We start from the raw sequence: 21,753 nt of genomic DNA, 5'->3' as shown, positions 1-21,753 counted from the left end.
ACATCCCAAACTGCTGGTATGTTCTAGAATTAGATTTCACCAACCCAGTAACAAATGTGAGCTCCCAAAGTACTACCATAGTCTTACAATGGAGTCACAGACAGTCCCCTTGGACACTCCAGTGTATCTTGCCAGCCAGGCAAGTTGGACTATGTGAGGTTCAACAAGGACGAGTGCAGAGTCCTGCGCTTAGGACGGAAGAATCCCATGCACCGCTACAGACTAGGGACCAAATGGCTAGGCAGCAGTTCTGCAGAAAAGGACCTAGGGGTTACAGTGGACGAGAAGCTGGATATGAGTCAACAGTGTGCCCTTGTTGCCAAGAAGGCCAATGGCATTTTGGGCTGTATATGTAGGAGCACTGCCGGCAGATCGAGGGACGTGATCATTCCCCTCTATTCAACGTTAGTGAGGCCTCATCTGGAGTACTGTGTCCAGTTTTGGGCCCCACACTACAAGAAGGATGTGGAAAAATTGGAAAATGTCCATCAGAGGGCAACAAAAATGATTAGGGGACTGGAACACATGGCTTATGAGGAGAGGCTGAGGGAACTGGGATTGTTTAGTCTGCGGAAGAGAAGAATGAGGGGGGATTTGATAGCTGCTTTCAACTACCTGAAAGGGGGTTCCAAAGAGGATGGATCTAGACTGTTCTCAGTGGTAGCAGATGGCAGAACGAGGACTAATGGTCTCAAGTTGCAGTGGGGGAGGTTTAGGTTGGAGATTAGGAAAAACGTTTTCACTAGGAGGGTGGTGAAGCACTGGAATGCGTTACCTAGGGAGGTGGTGGAATCTCCTTCCTTAGAAGTTTTTTAAGGTCAGGCTTAACAAAGCCCTGGCTGGGATGATTTAGTAGGCGACTGGTCCTGCTTTGAGCAGGGGGTTGGACTAGATGACCTCCTGAGGTCCCTTCCAACCCTGATATTCTATGATTCTATGATTCTATAAATGGTCACTTACAAAAAATCACAAAATATTCAGGTTGCTTCCAGTCCCAAGAGACCAGTCTCTTACCCCAGGTCAATTTGCATCTTAAATCTTACATCAAAGAGAACACTTTTAGCCAATCCTGTAATAAACTAACTAAACATGTATTAACTGCGAAAAAGAAATAAGAGAGTTATTTAGGGGTTCAAGCAAGCAAGCATATAGACACAAATGAGTTCAGACTGTTATTCCAAAGGTGACAGCATTGTAGTAATCTGTCAAGTCAAATATCTTTCAGGGATAACCCATGCCAGCAGCATGGAGATCTCTTTTGCTTATGTTTAGTAATCTTCGCCTCTCAGAGTCCAGACAGGATGAAACAGATTTTCCTTGTCAGGGACTTTAAACCCCTCCATTCAAGGGTCCCAAATGATGGGATAAATTGTAGATCTCTCCTTCCTGGAGGGAGTTAGGAATGCCATCAACAGGGTCTCTGTCCTTTGATGCTACACATCACCTCATTTGCCTTCAATAGGCCATCTTGTATGCAGGGTCAGCACTTTACCTTAATTAATGCTTCTTTATTGTTTGGTGAGTTACACAAATACAGAGGTTTACAATGCAAACACTCAATATACCTTTATACCATGGGCTATGGAGGTTGTAAGTGAGATCAATACACACAGCATCCTGCAGGCATTTTATAAAGTCTAAACACTAAGCACATTCTTATCAACTTAACATCTAATATCTAGTCTGATAATACTAACACACGGATAAGCCAGACTGGTTTCCCAGCTATGAATCTGTAACTGTTCAGTGTGGCCTGGGGCCTTGGAATGAGCTGGCACCTGGTCTGCCATCATCACACAGGCAATTATAGACAATCTATAACAATCTATCCCATTGGGGGAATGTTTTCCTAAACCCCATCTCTTAGTGAATATAAACTCTCAATTCTTCCCAGGATAGAGTCCCCCATCCTATAAGTATGGCCTGCATTCTTTGTCCCTAGATGCATACATTTATATTCACCCATATTAACTTGCACATAGTTTGCTTGCAACCGGTTTACCAAGAGATCTGGATCACTCTGAATCAGTAATCTGTCCTCTTTATTATTTACCACTCCCCTCAATTTTTGTATCATCTGCACACTTTATCAATGATGATTATGTTTTCTTCCAGGTAATTGATAAAAATGTTAAATAGTGTAGGGCCAAGAACCGATCCATGCAGGACCCCACTGGAAACACACCTGCTAGATGGTGATTTTAAGAACATGAAGTGTAACTCCTCTGTTTAACTGTTTAACTCCTCTGTTTATATATCCATGTAATTAGGAATAAGAATTACGTCAGAGGGGCACACTAATCTCCAGAAGCTTCTGGTAGTTTGCCTCTTCTTTCCCAGAGCCCTGCTCACCTTTCCACATATACAAGTGCTTCCCACTGAAGTCACAGAGAGACACTCAAATTTTCCTGTGAAGGAGTCAGGCCACAGGAAGGGAAGTGTGGAGTTGTGCTCTTCAAACTGGATGTTGTTGTTACTGTGTTATCAAGAGGATAACCAAGACTATGGGAGGGCTTAGAGTTCAGCTGGTCCTGGATACACTTGAGACAGTCACCTGTCCTAATATGACACTGGAGAGTGAAGGAGACTGAAGAACCCAGATCTCTTCCTTCCTACATTCCTAGACTCTCTTCCCTACACCTACAGGTCACTGAGGTTAAGACATATACACCCCCATCCATGCCATTCCCACAGACCTTCTCCAGCGCATCCTTCAGGATTGGGATTGGGTGGTCCAGTGGTACAGGTTCTGGATAGCGGGGACACATCTGAATAGCTTCTGATCTCACCTCCATTGCAGATGGGCCTGGAAACAGTTCCAGAGAGGAGGCTGGTTGAGCAGATGGGTTTGCTGACATGTTTTACATAGAAGATTACACAGAATGAAGAAGTGCGGATGAGGCCACTGACCTTACAGAGCCTGAAGAGGCCTTATGTAAAGCAAAGGAGGGGGCTGACAGACCTACAACTCACACAGAATTTCAGCACGACATGTTGTTGGTGCACTTTCAAATCTACCCCAGCGAGGTACTGAGTACATGAGGGAAATCCTTGACTGAGTGTACTAGTGACAGTGGGCTGGCAGAGAGAGCATAGTTGACACAGGGCTCAATCCTGGTCCTCCTGAAGTTAGTAGGAGTTTTGCTGTTGAGTTCAGTAGGACCAAGTTGTGTCCCAAAGTCTCCCCATGAGCATCAATTGGGCACTGTGACTCCACAGGGAGGGAAAGAAGCAGCAAACGGAAATAAGCTTTTCCAGTAAATATTGTGAATACTGCCTGAAAGTGACCTGGACACCTAAGGAAACAAACCAGCTCCAAACCAGAGCACACTGGACACATGGGGCCACCCACAGAAACAGCTGACCATCTGCCATGCCAGGGAGAAATCAGGGGCCCAATAATTTTCTTCCTCATTTTAAATTTTTGGTGCAAATGAAGAACTCTTATTTCCTAAGGAAAATGGGAACTCTCCTACCTGGGGCCAATATTTGCCCATCAGATTCCAGTGAGCTTCTGAAGCACAGCTCCCCAGCTCTATACATTATAAAGAAAATGCCTGTGATTTCCCCTTCTTTTACCCCTTTGGGGTGGGTATGTTCCATGTTGTGGTGCTGTGTAGCAGAGGAGAAATGTCACTGCAGAACCTTTGGGCTGAGACCATTGTGGACCAATGACCGTGAAACCCCAGGCAGATTCTGACCAGTGCAGCCCCATAAGAAGAAAGTGAGATCCAGACTCAGCGGTGAGTCCAAGTGAGTTTAGAAGGAGTCTATGTTGGTGTAATGCCTTCTTCTGACCCCTTCAAAGTGTCTCTGTAACTCTCTGGGCTCTCTTAGCCTTACATCCACTTACCAGTGTATGAATTACATCCCTGCACATGCTGCCTCTGAATCTGTCCCACTGAGTTTGCAATAACTGAGTGTGAGACAGTCGAAGTGAATCTATGGGGTCTAAGCTGGCATGACCCATATGGCAAGGGGCCAGGAGAGAAGAGTAGCAAGTAACGCTGCTAGCAGGAGGGGGTACGCAGGTGTACATTAAAGTAGCCACCCACAGCTTTAACATGCACCTTCTGACTCCCTCCTTAGGATGTAAATTACTCCAGCATGGTTTTAGCAGGTAGAAGGGAATCCAGCTACGCTTAGGAGGGCTTATCATGCCCCACCTTACTCACCACCCCTGACTTTGCTTCTGAGTGTAGACCCTGACTTCCTGAGGCAACCCCTTCTTATCATCACTGACAGGTTTTCTTTGTTTTTCATTTGGAATCTCTTTCACACCTGTTAGACCCTTCCATCTCACTGAACCCACTGGGCAAATAATTAGGTTGTGTGTAATGAAATAGAGGCTCTGAGTGCACAGGGCGGGAGGGAGAGCCGTATCTACTACTTCCCCTGCAGCGTCCAACCAATTAACTGTGGTGCTCAACCCTGCAGAGTTTATTCAAACAACCACCTCTTGATTTCAATAGCATTGGGCTCTGGGTTCTGAGACCCACTGTGTGCAGGCTGACTGCTGGATACTCACCAGGCTCCTCCTTGGGGAGGCTGTACTGCCACAGGAAGCAGCCCATCATGGTCACAGAGAGCAGGGAAAAGAAGATTAGTGCCACGTGGATCCACTTCACTTCCATCATCAAGAGCCTAAGGAGACTCCGCCCTCTGGAGGCCTGCTGCAAAGAAGAGACATGGGGGTTTCAGTGGTACTGTTTATAGGACACAGAGAGAGAGGAACTGCCTCCCATGCTTATAAATTAGGTATGTACATGATCTGCAGACAAGGACATGAGTTCCTGGTGCAATCACTGTAGCATTAATAGACAGCTTATAATGTGTCCAGCTGAAATGCCACAAAATTCTGTGAATAATCTATGCCACCATTGATGCAGCTGGTGCTGGAAGTTGCTTAAAAACTGGTTTGGGTTTCAGTAGGCGAGCTCATGCTATTAAATCATGGCCTATTCGGTACAGAATAATCATGGCTCATTCCCAGCATCCCCATCACATCTTCAGTCTGAGTCATGTTGTGTGCGATGTCATTTGCATGCAAGATGCACACACACAAAAAGTTGCATTAAATTGTCTGCATCTCACTTATCTTTAATCAGGTTAGACTGAGCCACTCCCCGGGGACTATACTGTAGCCTGGTCTGCTCTCCAGGACTGGAATCTAGGATGGCCGATTCAGGATTTCTTCCAAACCCATTGGTGCATGGGCTCTTTCTCATGTAACAAGGGAACTAAGAAAGCCACGGTCAGACTTGCAGGTACCTTTCTCATGCTCTGGCCTGTGTGACTGAGGATCCTGAAGGGGAACCCAGATCCCATCAGCACTTAGCCCCTTTCCCCCCTCCTAAGCTTACAGGGCACTTTCTGAATGTGAACAGATGTTTGTTACAAATATTTTGTGAAACCTTTTGGTCTATTTCAAACATTTCCACAGCAAGTTTTGAAGCTGCATAGTACTCTGGGCTCTTCCATCCCTAAGTGGGAAGGTAACAGCCCTTGTCCCTTCTCGCTGCCTCTATCAGCCATGAGTCCTGACATCACCCATCCTGGTGCATGCTGGATGGACCAAAGAGCTGACAGCCAGAACACTTGCATTCTCCACGCTCCAGCTGCCTGAGCAAGGACAGCTCTCACCTGCCAGGGAACACCCATCAACACTAAGGAAAGCAGCATGTACCAGAAAAGGACCCCATCCTGGATCTGTCACAGACCTAGTTTCCCACAGGAAGGGGGGCAAGGGGAACCAGCATGCACCAGGAAGGGTGATGTCAAGTCATCTGTCTGATGGAGGCAGCAGGGGGCAGGGGAGGGGGGGAGGAGGAGAGAGGGTAAGAGGGGGGCAGGAAGGGGTGAGGAGGGAGAATGACATACAGAGGAAGGACAAAGTCCATCCAGTCCAGATGGCCTGGTCTGAAAGAGCAAGAGAAGACGGTGATGGAAAGAGGATAAATAGATACAGGAGAAGGAGAAAAGAGAAGCCAGGGCCACATTGCTCAGCTCAGAGAGAGACAGTGAAGCCCCAAGCTACACAGAAACATACTGTGCCCTAGCTGACAGGAGCAAAGGCTCACATAGGTGGAAGGAATTGATCAGACCCTAAGCTGCTATCAGCCAGGTCTATTGCTAGGGTCACACTGCCCCCGCCCCAGTCCTGAGTGACAAAGCTCACTCTTACCCATCTGTTAGTCCATGCTGGAGAGCTGCTCCTTAGAGCTGCAAGGAGATGCCATGTTCCTGCTGTAGGAGCTGAGAGTGCAGACCAGAGCCCTCACTTTTCATTTTTAGCTCCCACATGGTAAAACTGCCTTTTCACTGATGCTTCCTGCCCAGACTGTCTCCTCCTAGCTTCTTCCCCCACCCCGTTGCTGCCGGTGACTCCCAGAGCCCTGACGTCAGAGTGAAATGGGATTTTCTTGGTTTAATCTCTGGGGGAGGAGGTAATCCCCAATCTGCTCACTTCATGCACTTCGGACTTTCCCAGCCCACTAGACATTGATCCAAAAGGGAAGGGCGCCCAAACCTTTCTCACCTGATGCCACCTTCGTTCACCTCCCCTGGCAGGCAAGCGCCCTGCACCCCCAGTCCCATCTCTTCACACACCAGTCCCACTGCAGCACCAGCGACTATGTCCTGCTCTCCAAACCCAGAGACAAATGGCACTTACATAGTAACACGAATGGGACATCTCTCGCCATTCACTGGGGTGCTGAGCGCTTAAATCTGACTGACTGCACAGAGCTATTCATTCTCCATGGGATTTACAGGAAATGAATTACCCACAAATAACTCCCAACCCAGTCTGTGGGGAAATACACTCTTCTACCTGTCTCTTCTTATTCAGCAACAGAGAGAGATTCCATACAATTCCTGTCCCAAGTGGGAGAGGAGACCTCCAGGGTGATTTGATCCATGTCCCATTTTCTCTGAGCCCCCAAAGTTTGGGGAGAGGTTCAGATAAGTCACCCTCTATTAAACCCTTCTCTTACACCAATCAGTGTAATATTTCCCTGTGTCTCTCCCAGTGAATTAACACTCACACTTCTGTGTGTCACTTAGCTGGTGACAGACCTTATCACAAGTTATTAAGGCCCAACATGATTCACAGCTCCCGTCAGTACCATCCTCAGATGATGTCTCAGTCACACAGGCCATTGCCAGGAAGCACAAAATATGCTGGATGTATCCGATCCAGGCTAGCTGATGTTAGGATATAGATATTCAGGCCTGTCTGTAAAGGCCTGTACTTTAAGAATTTAGGGGTATTCTTATCACTTGGCTAGTTCTAGAAGTATAAAAGAAAGAATCAAAATCACTGTCTGCTGGTGTAAGGGCCTTCTCTTACTGTGACAGTCTGAGGCCCTGTGCTTAGGCTAAGGCCTTTGGCTAAGCAGCAGAGGCAGCCATAAGCTAGGAAGCGACCGGTCACATCCTCACATTCCAAACTAGTCACATTGAAATAAGGTGCTATTGGGCTGTTAGGAATACAATCCTGTCCTGAATACAATCCTGTCCTGATAATGCCTATCACCTCCAGAGAAAGGGAAGTGCCTAGAAAATGTAAAAGGAAACAGCATCCTGTCTGGCAAGAACTCACTTATCAATACTGGGATGTGAAATCCTCACTTCTGTATTGTTTTGTCATTATAGTTCCCACTTTGCTATTGTTTGTCTGTATAATCTCTGTCTGGTTCTGTGATTGTTCCTGTCTGCTGTATAATTAATTTTGCTGGGTGTAAACTAATTAAGGTGGTGGGATATAATTGGTTACATAATCATGTTACAATATGTTAGGATTGGTTAGTTAAATTTCAGCAAAATGATTGGTTAAGGTATAGCTAAGCCGAACTCAAGTTTTACTATATAATCTGTAGTCAATGAGGAAGTGGGGGGACCTTGGTGGGAGGGGGTGGGTGTGTGTGAGGGAGAGATGGGAACAGGGTATGGGGGTGGAGAAATTGGAACCATGTTTTGCTAAAGGGGGAAATGGGAACAGGGAATGGGAGTAAGGAAACTGGAATCCTGTTTGGCTAAAGGGAGAAATGGGAACAGGGACACAGGTGTAAGGCTCTGTGGTGTCAGAGCTGGGAAGGAGGATACTAAGGAAGGCAACTGGAATCATGCTTGCTGGAAGTTCACCCCAATAAACATCGAATTGTTTGCACCTTTGGACTTCGGGTATTGTTGCTCTCTGTTCATGCGAGAAGAACCAGGGAAGTAAGTGGGTGAAGGAATAAGCCCCCTAACATCTTGGTGCCGTGACTCGGATGCATCGCATCGGATAGATGAGTGGCAGCCTGTAAGTCCCCCTCCCCAACAGTCCGCGCAGCTGCTTGGAGGGGGTATCGCGAACTCTCGTGATGGTAGTTGCGGGTTCTGGCAAGCCAGGGTAAAGGATTTTTTGGATAAATGGATAAGGAAGAACCAGGACCCATACCAGGTGCAGGGGTCAACCTGGGATGAGATTAAAAAGGAAATGGAGGAAGTGTTAGGGGACTCAGAGGTATGGGGGGTGGCTGAGGAGCCCACCCTCCTTGGTATATGGGTAGTGGAAGAAGGTCCCTGCCCATGGGGACTGAATGCCTTCCAGGGAAAGGAGGCACTTCAGTCTGCTTGTGAGAGGTTTGAAGTAAGGGCAGCATTATGGGGAGTTGCCAGTAATCTTTCAAGTTTGGTGCTGCTTCAGCAAGGGCTGCTGAAGGGTTGTAAATTAGTTAGGGGTAGTGAAAGATGATTTGGCACAAAAGGGTTTATAGTCAAAAGCAGAGTTAACAGACCACCTTTAGAGACTGGAGCTGGGACTTGGTCCTGGAGGAGTGGAGAGAAAGGGAAAAAAAAAAAAGTTTCAAAGTGCAACCTGCCTTTCCACACTCTTTTGTTTTTCTGAAGTTTTAATGGAGGGTACTTTGGATACTTATGTGAGATGTCAAGAAGGAAGTTCTTGTTTAATGATAAAACCCAGTTATATAAATGTAACTGTATGTGCAACTCTGTGCAGTCACATTGGATGGAAGCTTGGTAATTAAATTATCCAAGGGGGTCAGGTCGAGTGGCTGCTACCACCACTACGCTTCTGTCCCCAGAAGCCTTTACAGCTATTCTGGGGGGAAATGGGCCCTTTTCCCACAGAAATGGTCTATAGGGGACTGCTGCAGGCAGCAGGTGGAGAGAGAATCTGATCCAAATGATTTGACTTTGGGGTAATGTAATCAAAATCACTAAAGGATGGAAGGGGTTTCTATTGGAACTTAACTTGGCTGCCCCTGTTTGTGTCTAGTTGTACAAGATGGAAGTGTAATTGGGGTACAGTTGTGTAAAAGAGTAATCACAGTGCAAGGGATGTGAGGCAAAAGAGAATTTTGTGTGGTAAAAGGAAAAGGGGAGGAATGAAGGGAACACTGAGCCTTGGGGTGGCTCTGGGAGATCAGATTGTTGCTTTGGTGGGTGTGCATGAAAACTCTGGGCATGGGGGAGGCAGTTACACCTTGTGTAAAATTAATTTGGCTAATATGATGTTATGGAGGTTAAACTATATGGAAGGAATTTGCATTTTCCCAGGATGTGTGCAGTGTGTATTGGAGAAGGGGTAAAAGAAATGCAAATAAAACATGGTACTTTATTAAAATCCTAATAGGGCTCCAAAAGGAGCCACAATAGGTTGTGCTTTCTTTTTCAGATCTGTGTGTTTTGGAGCAGGAGATGAAAGTGGAAAGTATTCAGAACTCTAGTGGAAGTGGAATGTTTCCCTCTTAAGACACTCTCTAAACTGCTAACAGCTTTGGATCCAAAAGCAAGCTAGTAAGCCTCTGTGTGTAAATGCAAATTACCTAGCTGATGGGCACAAAGGAGCTGCAAATAATGAATACATCTGGTCAGCAAACAGGCTACTAGAAGACTCAGATTAAGGCCCTCCAGGAAAGGGAGGTGAAAAAAACAAGTCAAGCCTGAAAATAAGGGGGACAGGTTAACCTTAAGGGGGGTGTGTGTATGTGTGTGTGTGTGTGTGTGTACAGTGCTAGAATCTGAAGCTGTGTCTCAGCTATTACCTGAGAATAAACTTAAAGCTTGGTACAGCAGAGAAACTATTGCAAACTTGGTCTGTTGTACAAGAGGGGAAACTGAGGTACACCACCTCATGAATTTCATAAATGACCAGTGAGTGGGGTAATTCACTAGCCTGACTATAGAACAAAATAAGGACAGCCTGGAGGTAATTCTTCTGTTTTTCCTGCAATTAGCAAGGAAATTGGTAAAAGAAAGTGGTATTATTATTAAGCAATAATCTGTCCCCACCAGGGGGGTGGAAATTGTTTCTTTTGTTTTTCAGACACTCTACAAGCAAGCTGGCGCCAGCGGGAAAAATAACCCAGAATACCATGGATCTGTGTTTTGTGTTTGTCTGTGGTGTTTGTCTTGTTGCTAGCATTGCTGTGTTTCAATGAACAGAAAATCTCATGACATGGGTGGGGGATGGCTTCAAAAGGCTGACCTTGGTGGGAAGATGTGTATGGGAATGCAAAATGCTCACCTAGGAGGCAAGCATCTGTGTAATAGCTACCGTGGTACCTGGAAAAGCCCTATGGAACTAATGAGAAGGGGAGGAGCTCACTGGGAATCAATGGAGGGGTGTGTAAAATAGTGTAAATCAATAGAAGATGTTTGGATGTGCCCCTCTCCTGTGACTATAGAGGAGCCTATGCAAGGGGTGGACAATTGGGTGTACTGTGTATAAGGTGTTTTGCTGGGAATGTACATATTACTGTGGGCACAATTACACCAGCCCATAACCAAACTACACCCATCTATATGCTGCTATCTGGACTTTGGTGCACAAATGGATCTTGAATCTTATTGCTGTGAATAATCAAACCAGGGCATACTGCCTGATTCCACACCAAGTGGTCAAGCTGGTTTGGACAATATCCCATTTCTCTGTGAACATTCAATGGACTTATGATATGGACAAAAGCAAGCAAAACCTGCAGGGGCAGCTTGTTGCAACTGCCAGCAACTGGACACATCAGATCGTGACCCTGTCGAAGGAGGAGAGGCAGTGTTTTGGGGGTGTCTCGAATGTTGGACCATACTTCAGTGGTCAGGACTCAGTGTTGCTGTGGATTTTGTATTGTTAACTGTACTTGTGTTATGTTGCATAGGGAGATAACCTATAAGTAATGTAGTAAGCCCTCCAAACCCTGCAGTGTGCTAGACAACCCGGACCCAACCTTCTCAGGCCCACTCTAATGGGAAGTCTGGAACACTAATTGGAATAGGTGTGGTATGCCCGTACGAGAGAAGGTGCAGGGCACTGTACTACACAAGGGGCAGTGGGACAGATGGAGCATCGACACCTTCCACCTTGATGCCTGGCCCCATCAGGAAATGTGTCGCCATATGTCCTATGCTTTTCCAGGGATACCTGGGCAGGAGGATCCCAAAAGAAAAAGGAAAAAAAAGGGGTGGAGTGTTAGGATATAGATATTCAGGCCTGTCTGTAAAGGCCTGTACTTTAAGAATTTAGGGGTATTCTTATCACTTGGCTAGTTCTAGAAGTATAAAAGAAAGAATCAAAATCACTGTCTGCTGGTGTAAGGGCCTTCTCTTACTGTGACAGTCTGAGGCCCTGTGCTTAGGCTAAGGCCTTTGGCTAAGCAGCAGAGGCAGCCATAAGCTAGGAAGCGACCGGTCACATCCTCACATTCCAAACTAGTCACATTGAAATAAGGTGCTATTGGGCTGTTAGGAATACAATCCTGTCCTGAATACAATCCTGTCCTGATAATGCCTATCACCTCCAGAGAAAGGGAAGTGCCTAGAAAATGTAAAAGGAAACAGCATCCTGTCTGGCAAGAACTCACTTATCAATACTGGGATGTGAAATCCTCACTTCTGTATTGTTTTGTCATTATAGTTCCCACTTTGCTATTGTTTGTCTGTATAATCTCTGTCTGGTTCTGTGATTGTTCCTGTCTGCTGTATAATTAATTTTGCTGGGTGTAAACTAATTAAGGTGGTGGGATATAATTGGTTACATAATCATGTTACAATATGTTAGGATTGGTTAGTTAAATTTCAGCAAAATGATTGGTTAAGGTATAGCTAAGCCGAACTCAAGTTTTACTATATAATCTGTAGTCAATGAGGAAGTGGGGGGACCTTGGTGGGAGGGGGTGGGTGTGTGTGAGGGAGAGATGGGAACAGGGTATGGGGGTGGAGAAATTGGAACCATGTTTTGCTAAAGGGGGAAATGGGAACAGGGAATGAGGGTAAGGAAATTGGAACCATGTTTTGCTAAAGGGGGAAATGGGAACAGGGAATGGGAGTAAGGAAACTGGAATCCTGTTTGGCTAAAGGGAGAAATGGGAACAGGGACACAGGTGTAAGGCTCTGTGGTGTCAGAGCTGGGAAGGAGGATACTAAGGAAGGCAACTGGAATCATGCTTGCTGGAAGTTCACCCCAATAAACATCGAATTGTTTGCACCTTTGGACTTCGGGTATTGTTGCTCTCTGTTCATGCGAGAAGAACCAGGGAAGTAAGTGGGTGAAGGAATAAGCCCCCTAACAGCTGATCTTAAGTGTGGCAACAGCAGAGCAGAGATCTGCCAGCCACCCTGTCTCGCCATGCTCTAAGCTGCAAGCTCCCGTCCCAGGGAGGAGCTGCGTGGCCTCTCTGGCAGTGTCTGGAGTGATCTTTGCTCTCTCGCTGACTGTTCCTTTGTCTCTGTGTTTCTCTGTCCATTTAACCCAATCAGAGCTTCCAGAAAGTGTCGTTCACCCCTCGCCCCCTCCCCAGCAAGGACATTAAAGCTACAGGGCCAGAGTGGAATTTGCTTTTCACTCTCTCAGGGTTGAAAGTGCCTGTGATATAGAATATTAATTCTGTCTAATGCTTCTCTGCCATGTGTGTGAATTGGGGCTGAAACCAGCTGGGCTTTGCAAACTATTTATAGCATCTTCATCTCCTCTTGGCATCTGTGCAGGGAGGCGATTAACCCTTGTGATGGACAGCATCTTCATGTCTGTGATACGTAGCTCACTCACTCAGCCCCAGTACATTTGGTGGGGAATCGCCAGGCTAATAATTTACAAAACACAGGAGGAGGAAGCCCAGATGGGCAGAGACAGGGAACACAGGGGGCAGATCCTGCTCTCACGTCCACCAAAGCTAATGAGGAATAATCCCATTAGAGTCAATGGAGTTATAGTGCGGTAAGCAAGAGGAGAATCAGGCCCAGCCATTTGTTGGTGAGCTACATACTTTATTTGGATACAATGATGTCACACTATTTCCTTTCCATTGGCCTGGGCTCTGATGCTGACAATCAACAGCCAAGGGAATGGGAGCAGTGAAGCGGCTGTGGATGTTGGGAAGGTTGGGCCTTACCCGTTTCTGTAACCCTTCCATGACTGATTAGGAGTCGCTTCTCACCACCAGCGCTGGGGGGCTTTTGCAAATCCAGGGCTGGAAACTCCTAGGAGCAGGGAACAAAGGGTTAGAACAGGGGGAAAAAAGGGACCGCAGGGCGAGTCTGAGCAAGGGGTAGAGGGAACTCAGATGCCAGCGTATGGAAAGTGAGGGCAGGGCTGCCTATTAGAATGAGGCAGGAGAGCCCAGCGCTAGGGGATGAAGCAGGAAAGAGGGGATTGCTCCAGAAAATAAGCTCAGAGAGTGCGAGAACAGGTGGCAGCTTCACACCCTCTGCTTCTCTCTGGTTTTGCGTGATACCAGCCCACCCCTAAGGCAGTGACTTTCAACCTTTCCAGACTGCTGTACCCCTTTCAGGAGTCTGATTTGTCTGGCGTACCCCCAAGTTTCACTTCACTTAAAAACTACTTGCTTACAAAATCAGACAAAAGTGTCACAGCACACTGTTACTGAAAAATTGCTTCTTTTCTCAAATGAATTGAAATATTAATATTGTATTTACAATTCAGTGTATAGTATATAGAGCAGTATAGAATCATAGAACATTAGGGTTGGAAGAGACCTCAGGAGGTCATCTAGTCCAGAGGTGGGCAAACTATGATCCGCAGGCCACATCCGGCTGGCGGGACCCTCCTGCCTGGCCCCTGAGCTCCTGGCCGGGGAGGCTCACCCCCAGCCCCTCCCCCCGGCTCCCGCATCTCAGCTCACTGCTCCGCCGGCACAATGCTCTGGGTGGGGGGGCTGCGAGCTCCTGGGCCGCGTAGCTGCAGAGCCTGGCCTGACCCGGTGCCCTGTGCTGCGCGGTGCGTGGCTGGCTCTGGCTGGGTGCTGCCCGCCACCGGTGCTCCAGACAGTGTGGTAAGGGGACAGGGAGCAGAGGAGAGGGGGTTGGATAGAGGGCAGGGGTGTTCAGGGGAGTGGTCAGGGGGCGGGGGTGTCGATAGGGGTTGGGGCGGTCAGAGGGCGGGGAACAGGGGGGTTGAATGGGGGCAGGGGTCCCAAGGGGGCAGTCAGGAATGAGAGGAGGGGTTGGATGGGGCAGCAGGGGGAAGTCAGGAGTGGGGGGTGTGGGGGCGGTCAGGGGACAGGGAGTGGTGGATGGGGCAGGAGTCCCGGGGGGGGCCATCAGGGGACAGGGAACGTGGGGGAGGGGTTGGATTGGGTAGGAGTCCCGGGGTGGGATCAGGGGGTAAGAAGCGGGGGGGTCGGATAGGGGGTTCGGGCCAGACCACGTCTGGCTGTTTGGGGAGGCACAGCCTTGCCTAACCAGCCCTCTATACAATTCTGGAAACCCGATGTGGCCCTCAGGCCAAAAAGTTTGCCCGCCCCAATCTAGTCCAATCCCCTGCTTAAAGCAGGACCAACACCAGCTAAATCATCCCAGCCAGGGCTTTGTCAAGCCGGGCCTTACAAACCTCTAAGGATGGTTGTCATACAGTCATTGTATGAAAGTTTAGTTTGCACTGACTTCGCTAGTGCTTTTTATGTAGCCTGTTGTAAAACTAGGCAAATCTCTAGATGAGTTGATGTCCCCCTGGAAGACCTCTGGGTACCCCCAGGGGTATGTGTACCCCTGGCTGAGAACCACTGACCTAAAGGAACTAGCTAGCAATACGGCATCCTTTTCAAATTGCCCAGGCCCCTTTCCCTCCTGCTGCCAGGACCCTGCCCCCAAGTCATCTGGCTGGCAGCAGTTCCCCCTCTCTTCCCCCCCACCTCCCCTAGAGAATTAGAGCACAGAGTTCTTCAAGGCTGAAGCTTCCCCACGGTTCGGGTCGAGGTGTGACATGATCCTTCATCCCGCCCAGGCCCTGCGGGGGTGGTTAAACCCCTCCCCTTCCCTGGCCTCTCTCTGCTGGACACTTACTGAACCTGAAGAGACATGAGCCCATCTCAGCTACCTATGATTAGAGAAGCCAAGATGGAGGCATTGATTTGTGGTGCTCTCAGGGCTGGGGGCAGTGCCCAGGGCCGGTGTCACAGGCTCCAAGCGCACAAGGGACCATAGTATCACTGCCCCTCAAGCCACCAAAGCCTCCCTCCTCTCCCGTCCTTGCTTCCCATTAGCAGTGATTTCCGCGGTGGGTAAAAGAACCTTGGAAAGCTCTTACCAGCCTCGTTGCTGTTGTTCTCCAGGTTCCAGTGCTGATGAATTTGGGGCTTTCCTGCTGCCACAGATGTTGTTAAGAGTGGCTGGAGCACTAATCCCAGCAGGCAGCCTCTCAGCGCAGATTATTCCCTCTGCCTCACCCTTGCGCAGGGGATGGAACATCTGTCCAGGGAAGCTGCCAAAAAAGAGAGTGGCATTGCTATTCTCATGGGATGCAACAAGCACAACAGGGCACAGTGGGGGTTGCAGGAGCGGCTGGTTTTAACATGCCACAGGAATGAAACGTTCATTATTCCCCAGAGTCCACCCTTGGGAAGCTCTTTATAGATACCCCTGGTGGTGGGGCAGAGGGGCGGGAAGTGACCTGCCAGAGGCCACATGCAGAATCAGTAGCAGAGCCAGGACCTGAACCCAGGAGTCCTGATTCCCCATCCCTTGTGCTCACTCTGAGGCCATGTCCACATTACGAGCTAGGGGTGTGATTCTCGACTCAGCCTGAAACTGGTGGGTATGTACTCTGCTGCTGCTACCCATGCGACCACAGCTACACTGATATCTATACTCCCACTAACTCAATGTACATAAGCAGAGGACTCACACCCCCACCCCATAATGTAGACTGACTCACAGATGACACTCCCTTCATACACTTCAGAATCCAAGGGGCTCCAGGCTTGCTGCCCTCCAGCAATGAAAACAGAGGAGCTGAATGCCCTTCCTCAACTATCCTGGGCCTGCTGCCAGTGGGGCAATGCATAGGGCCATTCCTTCCAGAGAGGAGAGTACAGAAAACATTTTCAAGTTGCTGATTAACATGTATGGGGAATGACGGACCCGGATGCCATCCTGAAGTGATAGGACTGAGGGATGATGATTTAAGACATGAAATGAAGAGGAGATTCAAGGAGCAGCCTACATTGACTTTTCCTGACCTGATGAGGGGAGCCTTTGAGGGGCTGAGGAGGATGAAAAGAATATTGAAGGAGCTGGAAATAAAATAGTTATAGAGAAAAAAATGAAGGTGTTATCCAAGCCATCCTGGCAGATTTGGACAATACAAGCACTGTCTTGGAGAGTTTGAGCAAAGCAGGACAAAGACTTCGTGATCAACAAGAAGAGCTATTTAAAATAGTGCATCAACCAAAAGCAAACAATGCATTCTGAGGGGCAGAAAATTTCAGGACATCTCCATTAAGAGATAACTAGGACAACCTGGTTTGATGTGGACACCACAAGTCCGATCACATCTGGAGAGAATCCCCACGTAACTGAAAGGATCAAGGAAGAATTTCCTCTCCTGATAGGGAGAGATTTGAAGTTCGAAATTCAAGTGAGGGCAGAAGAGACTCTCAAAAAGGGGATGAGACACCCACTACTTCACCTAGGGTGGGTTTACAGATGGCTAGAACTCTGGACAGTCCACAGATAGAGGAAAAGAAAGCCAGAGCTTTTGGAGCCAGCCCCATCGTGGAAGTGGCGATTGGAGGGGTAAAGGCATGGCCTTTACATGACATAAGGTCTGAAGTCACCACCATGAAGGCAAGTTACTTTTATAAGAACTTTGAAAGACCTTATGCTATAGGGGATGCCCACGGGATAAAGTTGATAGCAGCTAACAGATTAGATACTCCTGTAATTGGATGTTTGGAGGCAGATATCCAGTGTTTAGGGCAAGTATTGCCTCAGAAGTGCATTTTCTTTGCCCAGGCTGGTTATGAGCGTCTGGAAGATGCCATGATTGGAGTTCCCATTTGTCACGGAGTGCCCGGGCGATGCTCTGGAACTGCTCCCTATGAAGCCAGTCAGGACTCTGGGGCAGTCGCCTTCCGGTGAGCAGCCTGTCCGCAGGGCAAACAGCTCACACGGCTTCCACCTTCCTGGGTCTGACCTCGGAGCATTCAGCATCCTCTGCCCCTCCGTGTGCTTCCCACAGCGAGACCGCTCAGGCGGGGCTCCTGGGGAAGCCAGAGGGTCCTGCACCCCAACTCCGCAGTCAGACGGGACTCTCAGCCAGCCAGTAAAACAGAGGTTTATTAGACGACAGGACCATGGTCTAAAACAGAGCTTGCAGGTGCAGAGAACAGGACCCCTCAGCTGGGTCCATTTTGGAGGGCAGTGAGCCAGACAACCACGTCTGCACTTCACTCCATGTCCTAGCCAGCCCCAAACTGAAACTCCCTCCAGCCCCTCCTCCTCTGGGCTTTGTCTCTTTCCCGGGCCAGGAGGTCACCTGGTTCCTTTGTTCTCCAACCCTTTAGCTCTCACCTTGCAGGGGGGAAGGGCCCAGGCCATCAGTTGCCAGGAAACAGGGTGTCGGCCATTCTCTGTGTCCAGACCCCTGCACACACCTGTCCTCTAGGGCTCTGCAGTGATCATACACCCTTACCCCACCCCCTAGATACTTAAGAACTGCATAGGGGAAATTGAGGCACCCCCACAATATTCGGAGGAACCATTAAGAACAGTCCCACTTCGTCACACCATTATCCTAGGGAATGACTGTCCTGAAGGATTTAGATGGACTCTTTGGACACTATTGCAGCTTTCAGGAGGACTCCACCACACATCTGTGCAAAAATGAGTGCTCAATGTCAGAAGATTTGACAGGCAGGCATGATTGGACAGGTACAGGGAGCAGGGGGGATTTTCCTCTGCTCAGAGCCCATTTCTGCAACACCGGCTGCTCTACTGTGCCACGGCCTCCTTGCCCCTAACAGAGCAACCCTGCACCCCAGGCACCTCCCCTCAGGGAGTATGGGCTGGAGAATAGCAAATGCCATCTCTAGGGAGACTATGGATTGTGCTAACAAAACCAACGCCACTTGAGCTGGGGCCAGGGTGACAGTCTGTCTGTAGGCCCCTGACTGCTGCTGTGCAAGGACTCTCTTTTCTCAGTTCTGTCTCCAACATGGAGTTGCAGAAGAGTTTCCTGGCAGAGGTGATGGGGGTGGACAGGTGAAAGCAAGTCTAGCATGGAGAGTGTCCTGTGGATTGTGGAGTGCTGGGAGGTGCTTGCCATGATTAGTGTATTGTTTGGGGGGGATGCAGCAGGTGACTGGGGAGATGTTTCTTTGGGTTTACTCAGCACTATTGTGGAGATGGACACAGGAGCCAAAGCCTGGGTTTGGGCATGTCCGTCCAGCTCCTGCCATTTGGGCCCAGCCCAGAGCTCTCCGTCAGGGTTTGTGTGGGCCATTAGTGCCAGTAAAGGTGTGAACAAGTCCTGGTGCCCCATGTGTGGGAGGAGGAGGAGGAGGAGGAGGAGCTCTCTATGGCCTGGGAGGGGCTTGGTGGGGAATGGGTTATTTATTAGTGTCCAGAACAGTGGCAGAAAGAGCCTCCTGTTCTCTGTGTGTATATATATATATATATATATTATATATATCTTCCTACTGTATTTTCCACTGCATGCATCTGATGAAGTGGGTTTTAGCCCACGAAATCTTATGCTCAAATAAATTGGTTAGTCTCTAAGGTGCCACAAGTCCTCCTGTTCTGTTTGCGGATACAGACTGACATGGCTGCTCCTCTGAGACCTGATTCAGTGGGTGCACTTCTCCTCCACTGCCTCCTCCTCACCCTGCCCAGGGGGCACCAACTGCCTGCAGCACCACTCTCCGCCAGGCACCACAACCGTAATCCCAGCCCAGTGCAGCTAGGAGGCCTTGAAGTGGGGGTGGGGTGAGGCGTAAACCCACCCCACACTCCCCCTGCTGCATCAGGTCCCCTCCACACCACAGCGAGCGGGGACAAGGGTTGCAGTGCCAGAATTAACGGTGCTGCTGTGAGCGGTCGACGCAGCCAGGTCACAATGCTCTAACCAGGGCGCCAGGCCATCCCTGCAGGACAGGAGGGGTTTCTGAGGGTGCAGCTGCACCCAGGAAGCCCTGCTAAAGCCATTGCTGGTCCAAAATAAGCCTCTTGTGGTAGGTCTGAAAGGCGATTCCCTCATTTGGGGTAGTGGTAGATGTGCTTTCAGCTGCCCAGCATCTGTATAGATTGCAGATGTATGTAGCTCAGGGGTCCCTGTTCTATTTCTCACAAGCCTCAGAAGTCTGCAGGGGGCCTAGATTTTTACTAGGCCATTTCCAAGCTCCCTTGTTAACTGTCTGCTGGCAGCTAGTTCCCTGATAATGGGTATCGCCTCTGGAAATTGCAGTCCCATGGCAACAAGGAGTTTAATGGCTCTTATTGCTAAATGGAAGACATGGCTCTGGTAATCCACCAGTTGTCTCCAGCAAAGTCCCTTAGAAAGCGCCCTGTGATTCCTGTCCCTACTCAAGCACTGGGCTTTCTCTCTTTCTTACACACACACATGCACACTCGAAAGTGCGGCTAGAGGTGGCACCGACCCATGCTCCTCTTCAGCAGCTCCCCACCGGCCATGTCCAGGAGGCTGCTGCATGTTCTCCTCACACATGGGATCTTTCACAGCTTCAATTGCAGCAGGCATGTAAGTGCATCAGTCATGGGAACATGAAGTCCAGGCAGAGGCTTTCCTGCCCTGTGAGTGTGCAGAGCTGTGTGAGCACCACACCTGAAGGGAGCATGGCCAACAGGATGCGATCCCCTCACTCCACCACCCCTAAGGGACCAGTAGAGAAGAGCATGAAAGTGAACAGGGAGCAGGCTTCTTTCCATCTGCCTGGCAAATGCAGTGAATGATAGGCAAATAGGCTGAATGGCCGTGACAGTCACGGCGGAGCATGCTGAGGGGTCTGCGTCTCGTCAGACACTTGTGCAATTTCACTGTTCCCAGAAAGGCCAGACTGAGACAGTCACACACCCCCTGTGCTCTCCATCTCCATCTCCCAGTGATTACATTGATCGCCGGTGACTCCCAGGTGCTGCCTTGTCCATTCATCTCAGCCTACGCATCTCTGGAAGGCCAACGGGTCTCAGTAAATTAATAGGAGGTGCTGTTCTCTGCAGCAGTTCTTCTGCAGGCAGCCACACAGCCCCTCCATCTCTGGCACTGGCAGCCGTGGATGTGTTTGCCAGGAGCACTGGCCTCCGTTGGACACAGCAGGCCTCACCATGGAGCCATGGCCTGCACTTGCCAGTGGTCTCCACCTGTGGGATCCAACTGAAATGAATTCAGAACCCTAATGTTCCCAGATGAAAGGCCTGCACCAGTGCCAGATGGGGCGACAGGTCTGTATAATTTTGGTGGTGCCCACAGAACGGGTCCAAGTCCCCCCCCGCCACACACACACCTGCCTTGTAAGCCAATATATATATTTTAAAAGAATGTAAAAATGGACTGGAAACAGTACCGTTCCCCTATATTGCACAATGTGGGGGGGGGGGTATGGTGGGATGAAGGCTCTGGCTGGGGGTGCGGGCTCTGTGGTGGGGCAGGGCTTGGGATGAGGAGTTTGGGGCGCAGGCAGGCTGCCCGGGGGCTGGGGCCAGAGTGGAGGACTCCACAATCTCCCCAGCCCTCTCCCCTCCACAGTCCCCCCCCCCATCTCCGGGGGAGGGGCCCCCCTTGACCCCCCAGCAGCACACTCACCCGCAACCTCACTGCACATGATCCTAGGGGCCGGGCCCCTCTCAGGTCCAGGAAGCCCCCTTGTCTCCCCTGCAGTGGGTGCTGGGGGAGACCCAGCCCCGAACATTGGTGGAGCCGGGCCCCTGGGCCCTGAATTTGCTGGAACACGGGCACCACGGGCCCATATAACTCGCCACCCCTGGTGCTAGAAAGAGGCCTTCCTCTGCCTGTTCATTCCCAAAGGAGATGGAGTAGACCCACCCACAGTAACTCTGCTTTCACAGTCACCCAGAGCTGGTAGGGAACAGGTTGCCTGCTCCATGAAAACTTTCATGAGATTGCAATTTTTACCCATCACAAATTGGGATAAAAGCCAAAATCTTGATATTTTTTGAGGGAAAAACCGTCGGGTAAATTGAAAAATTTTATTGCATTTTTGACTTTTCTATTTTTAGATATTTTTAAAACAAAAAAGTTGTTTTGAACTGAAAAAAAATCAAAAGATCTAATCCTGGAAATGTCAAAGCAGGACATTTTCCAAGTGCTTCTTTAAAATATTTTTTGAATGGCAAAATTCATTAAAACTAATATGTCCCTGCCGGAAGAGTTGATTTTGACAAATTGGCATTGTCCAGTGAAAACCATTCTATCAAAACATCCCTGACCAGCTCTAACTGTCCCCTGTGACTCACCAGCCTTGGGCTACGTCTACACTC

General features: G+C 49.1%; 1 protein-coding gene across 1 annotated transcript in view; it reads right to left on the bottom strand.

Moving 5' to 3' along the window:
- The window catches only part of LACTBL1 (lactamase beta like 1), a 35,206-nt gene extending 19,593 nt beyond the window's left edge, over positions 1 to 15,613 (bottom strand). The window contains exons 1-4 of the mRNA XM_074975423.1: positions 15,545 to 15,613; positions 13,392 to 13,479; positions 4,529 to 4,673; positions 2,697 to 2,806 (exon numbers count right to left, since the gene is read on the bottom strand). Coding sequence (XP_074831524.1) covers positions 2,697 to 2,806; positions 4,529 to 4,673; positions 13,392 to 13,412 — 276 coding nt within the window. The 5' untranslated portion in view covers positions 13,413 to 13,479; positions 15,545 to 15,613. The remainder of the gene's footprint in view (positions 1 to 2,696; positions 2,807 to 4,528; positions 4,674 to 13,391; positions 13,480 to 15,544) is intronic.
- Between the last annotated feature and the right edge of the window lie 6,140 nt (positions 15,614 to 21,753).

The sequence above is a fragment of the Natator depressus genome, chromosome 18 (assembly GCF_965152275.1).
Source record: "Natator depressus isolate rNatDep1 chromosome 18, rNatDep2.hap1, whole genome shotgun sequence".
In the NCBI taxonomy this organism is placed as follows: Eukaryota; Metazoa; Chordata; order Testudines; family Cheloniidae; genus Natator; species Natator depressus.
This window is presented reverse-complemented; position numbering and strand designations above follow the sequence as displayed.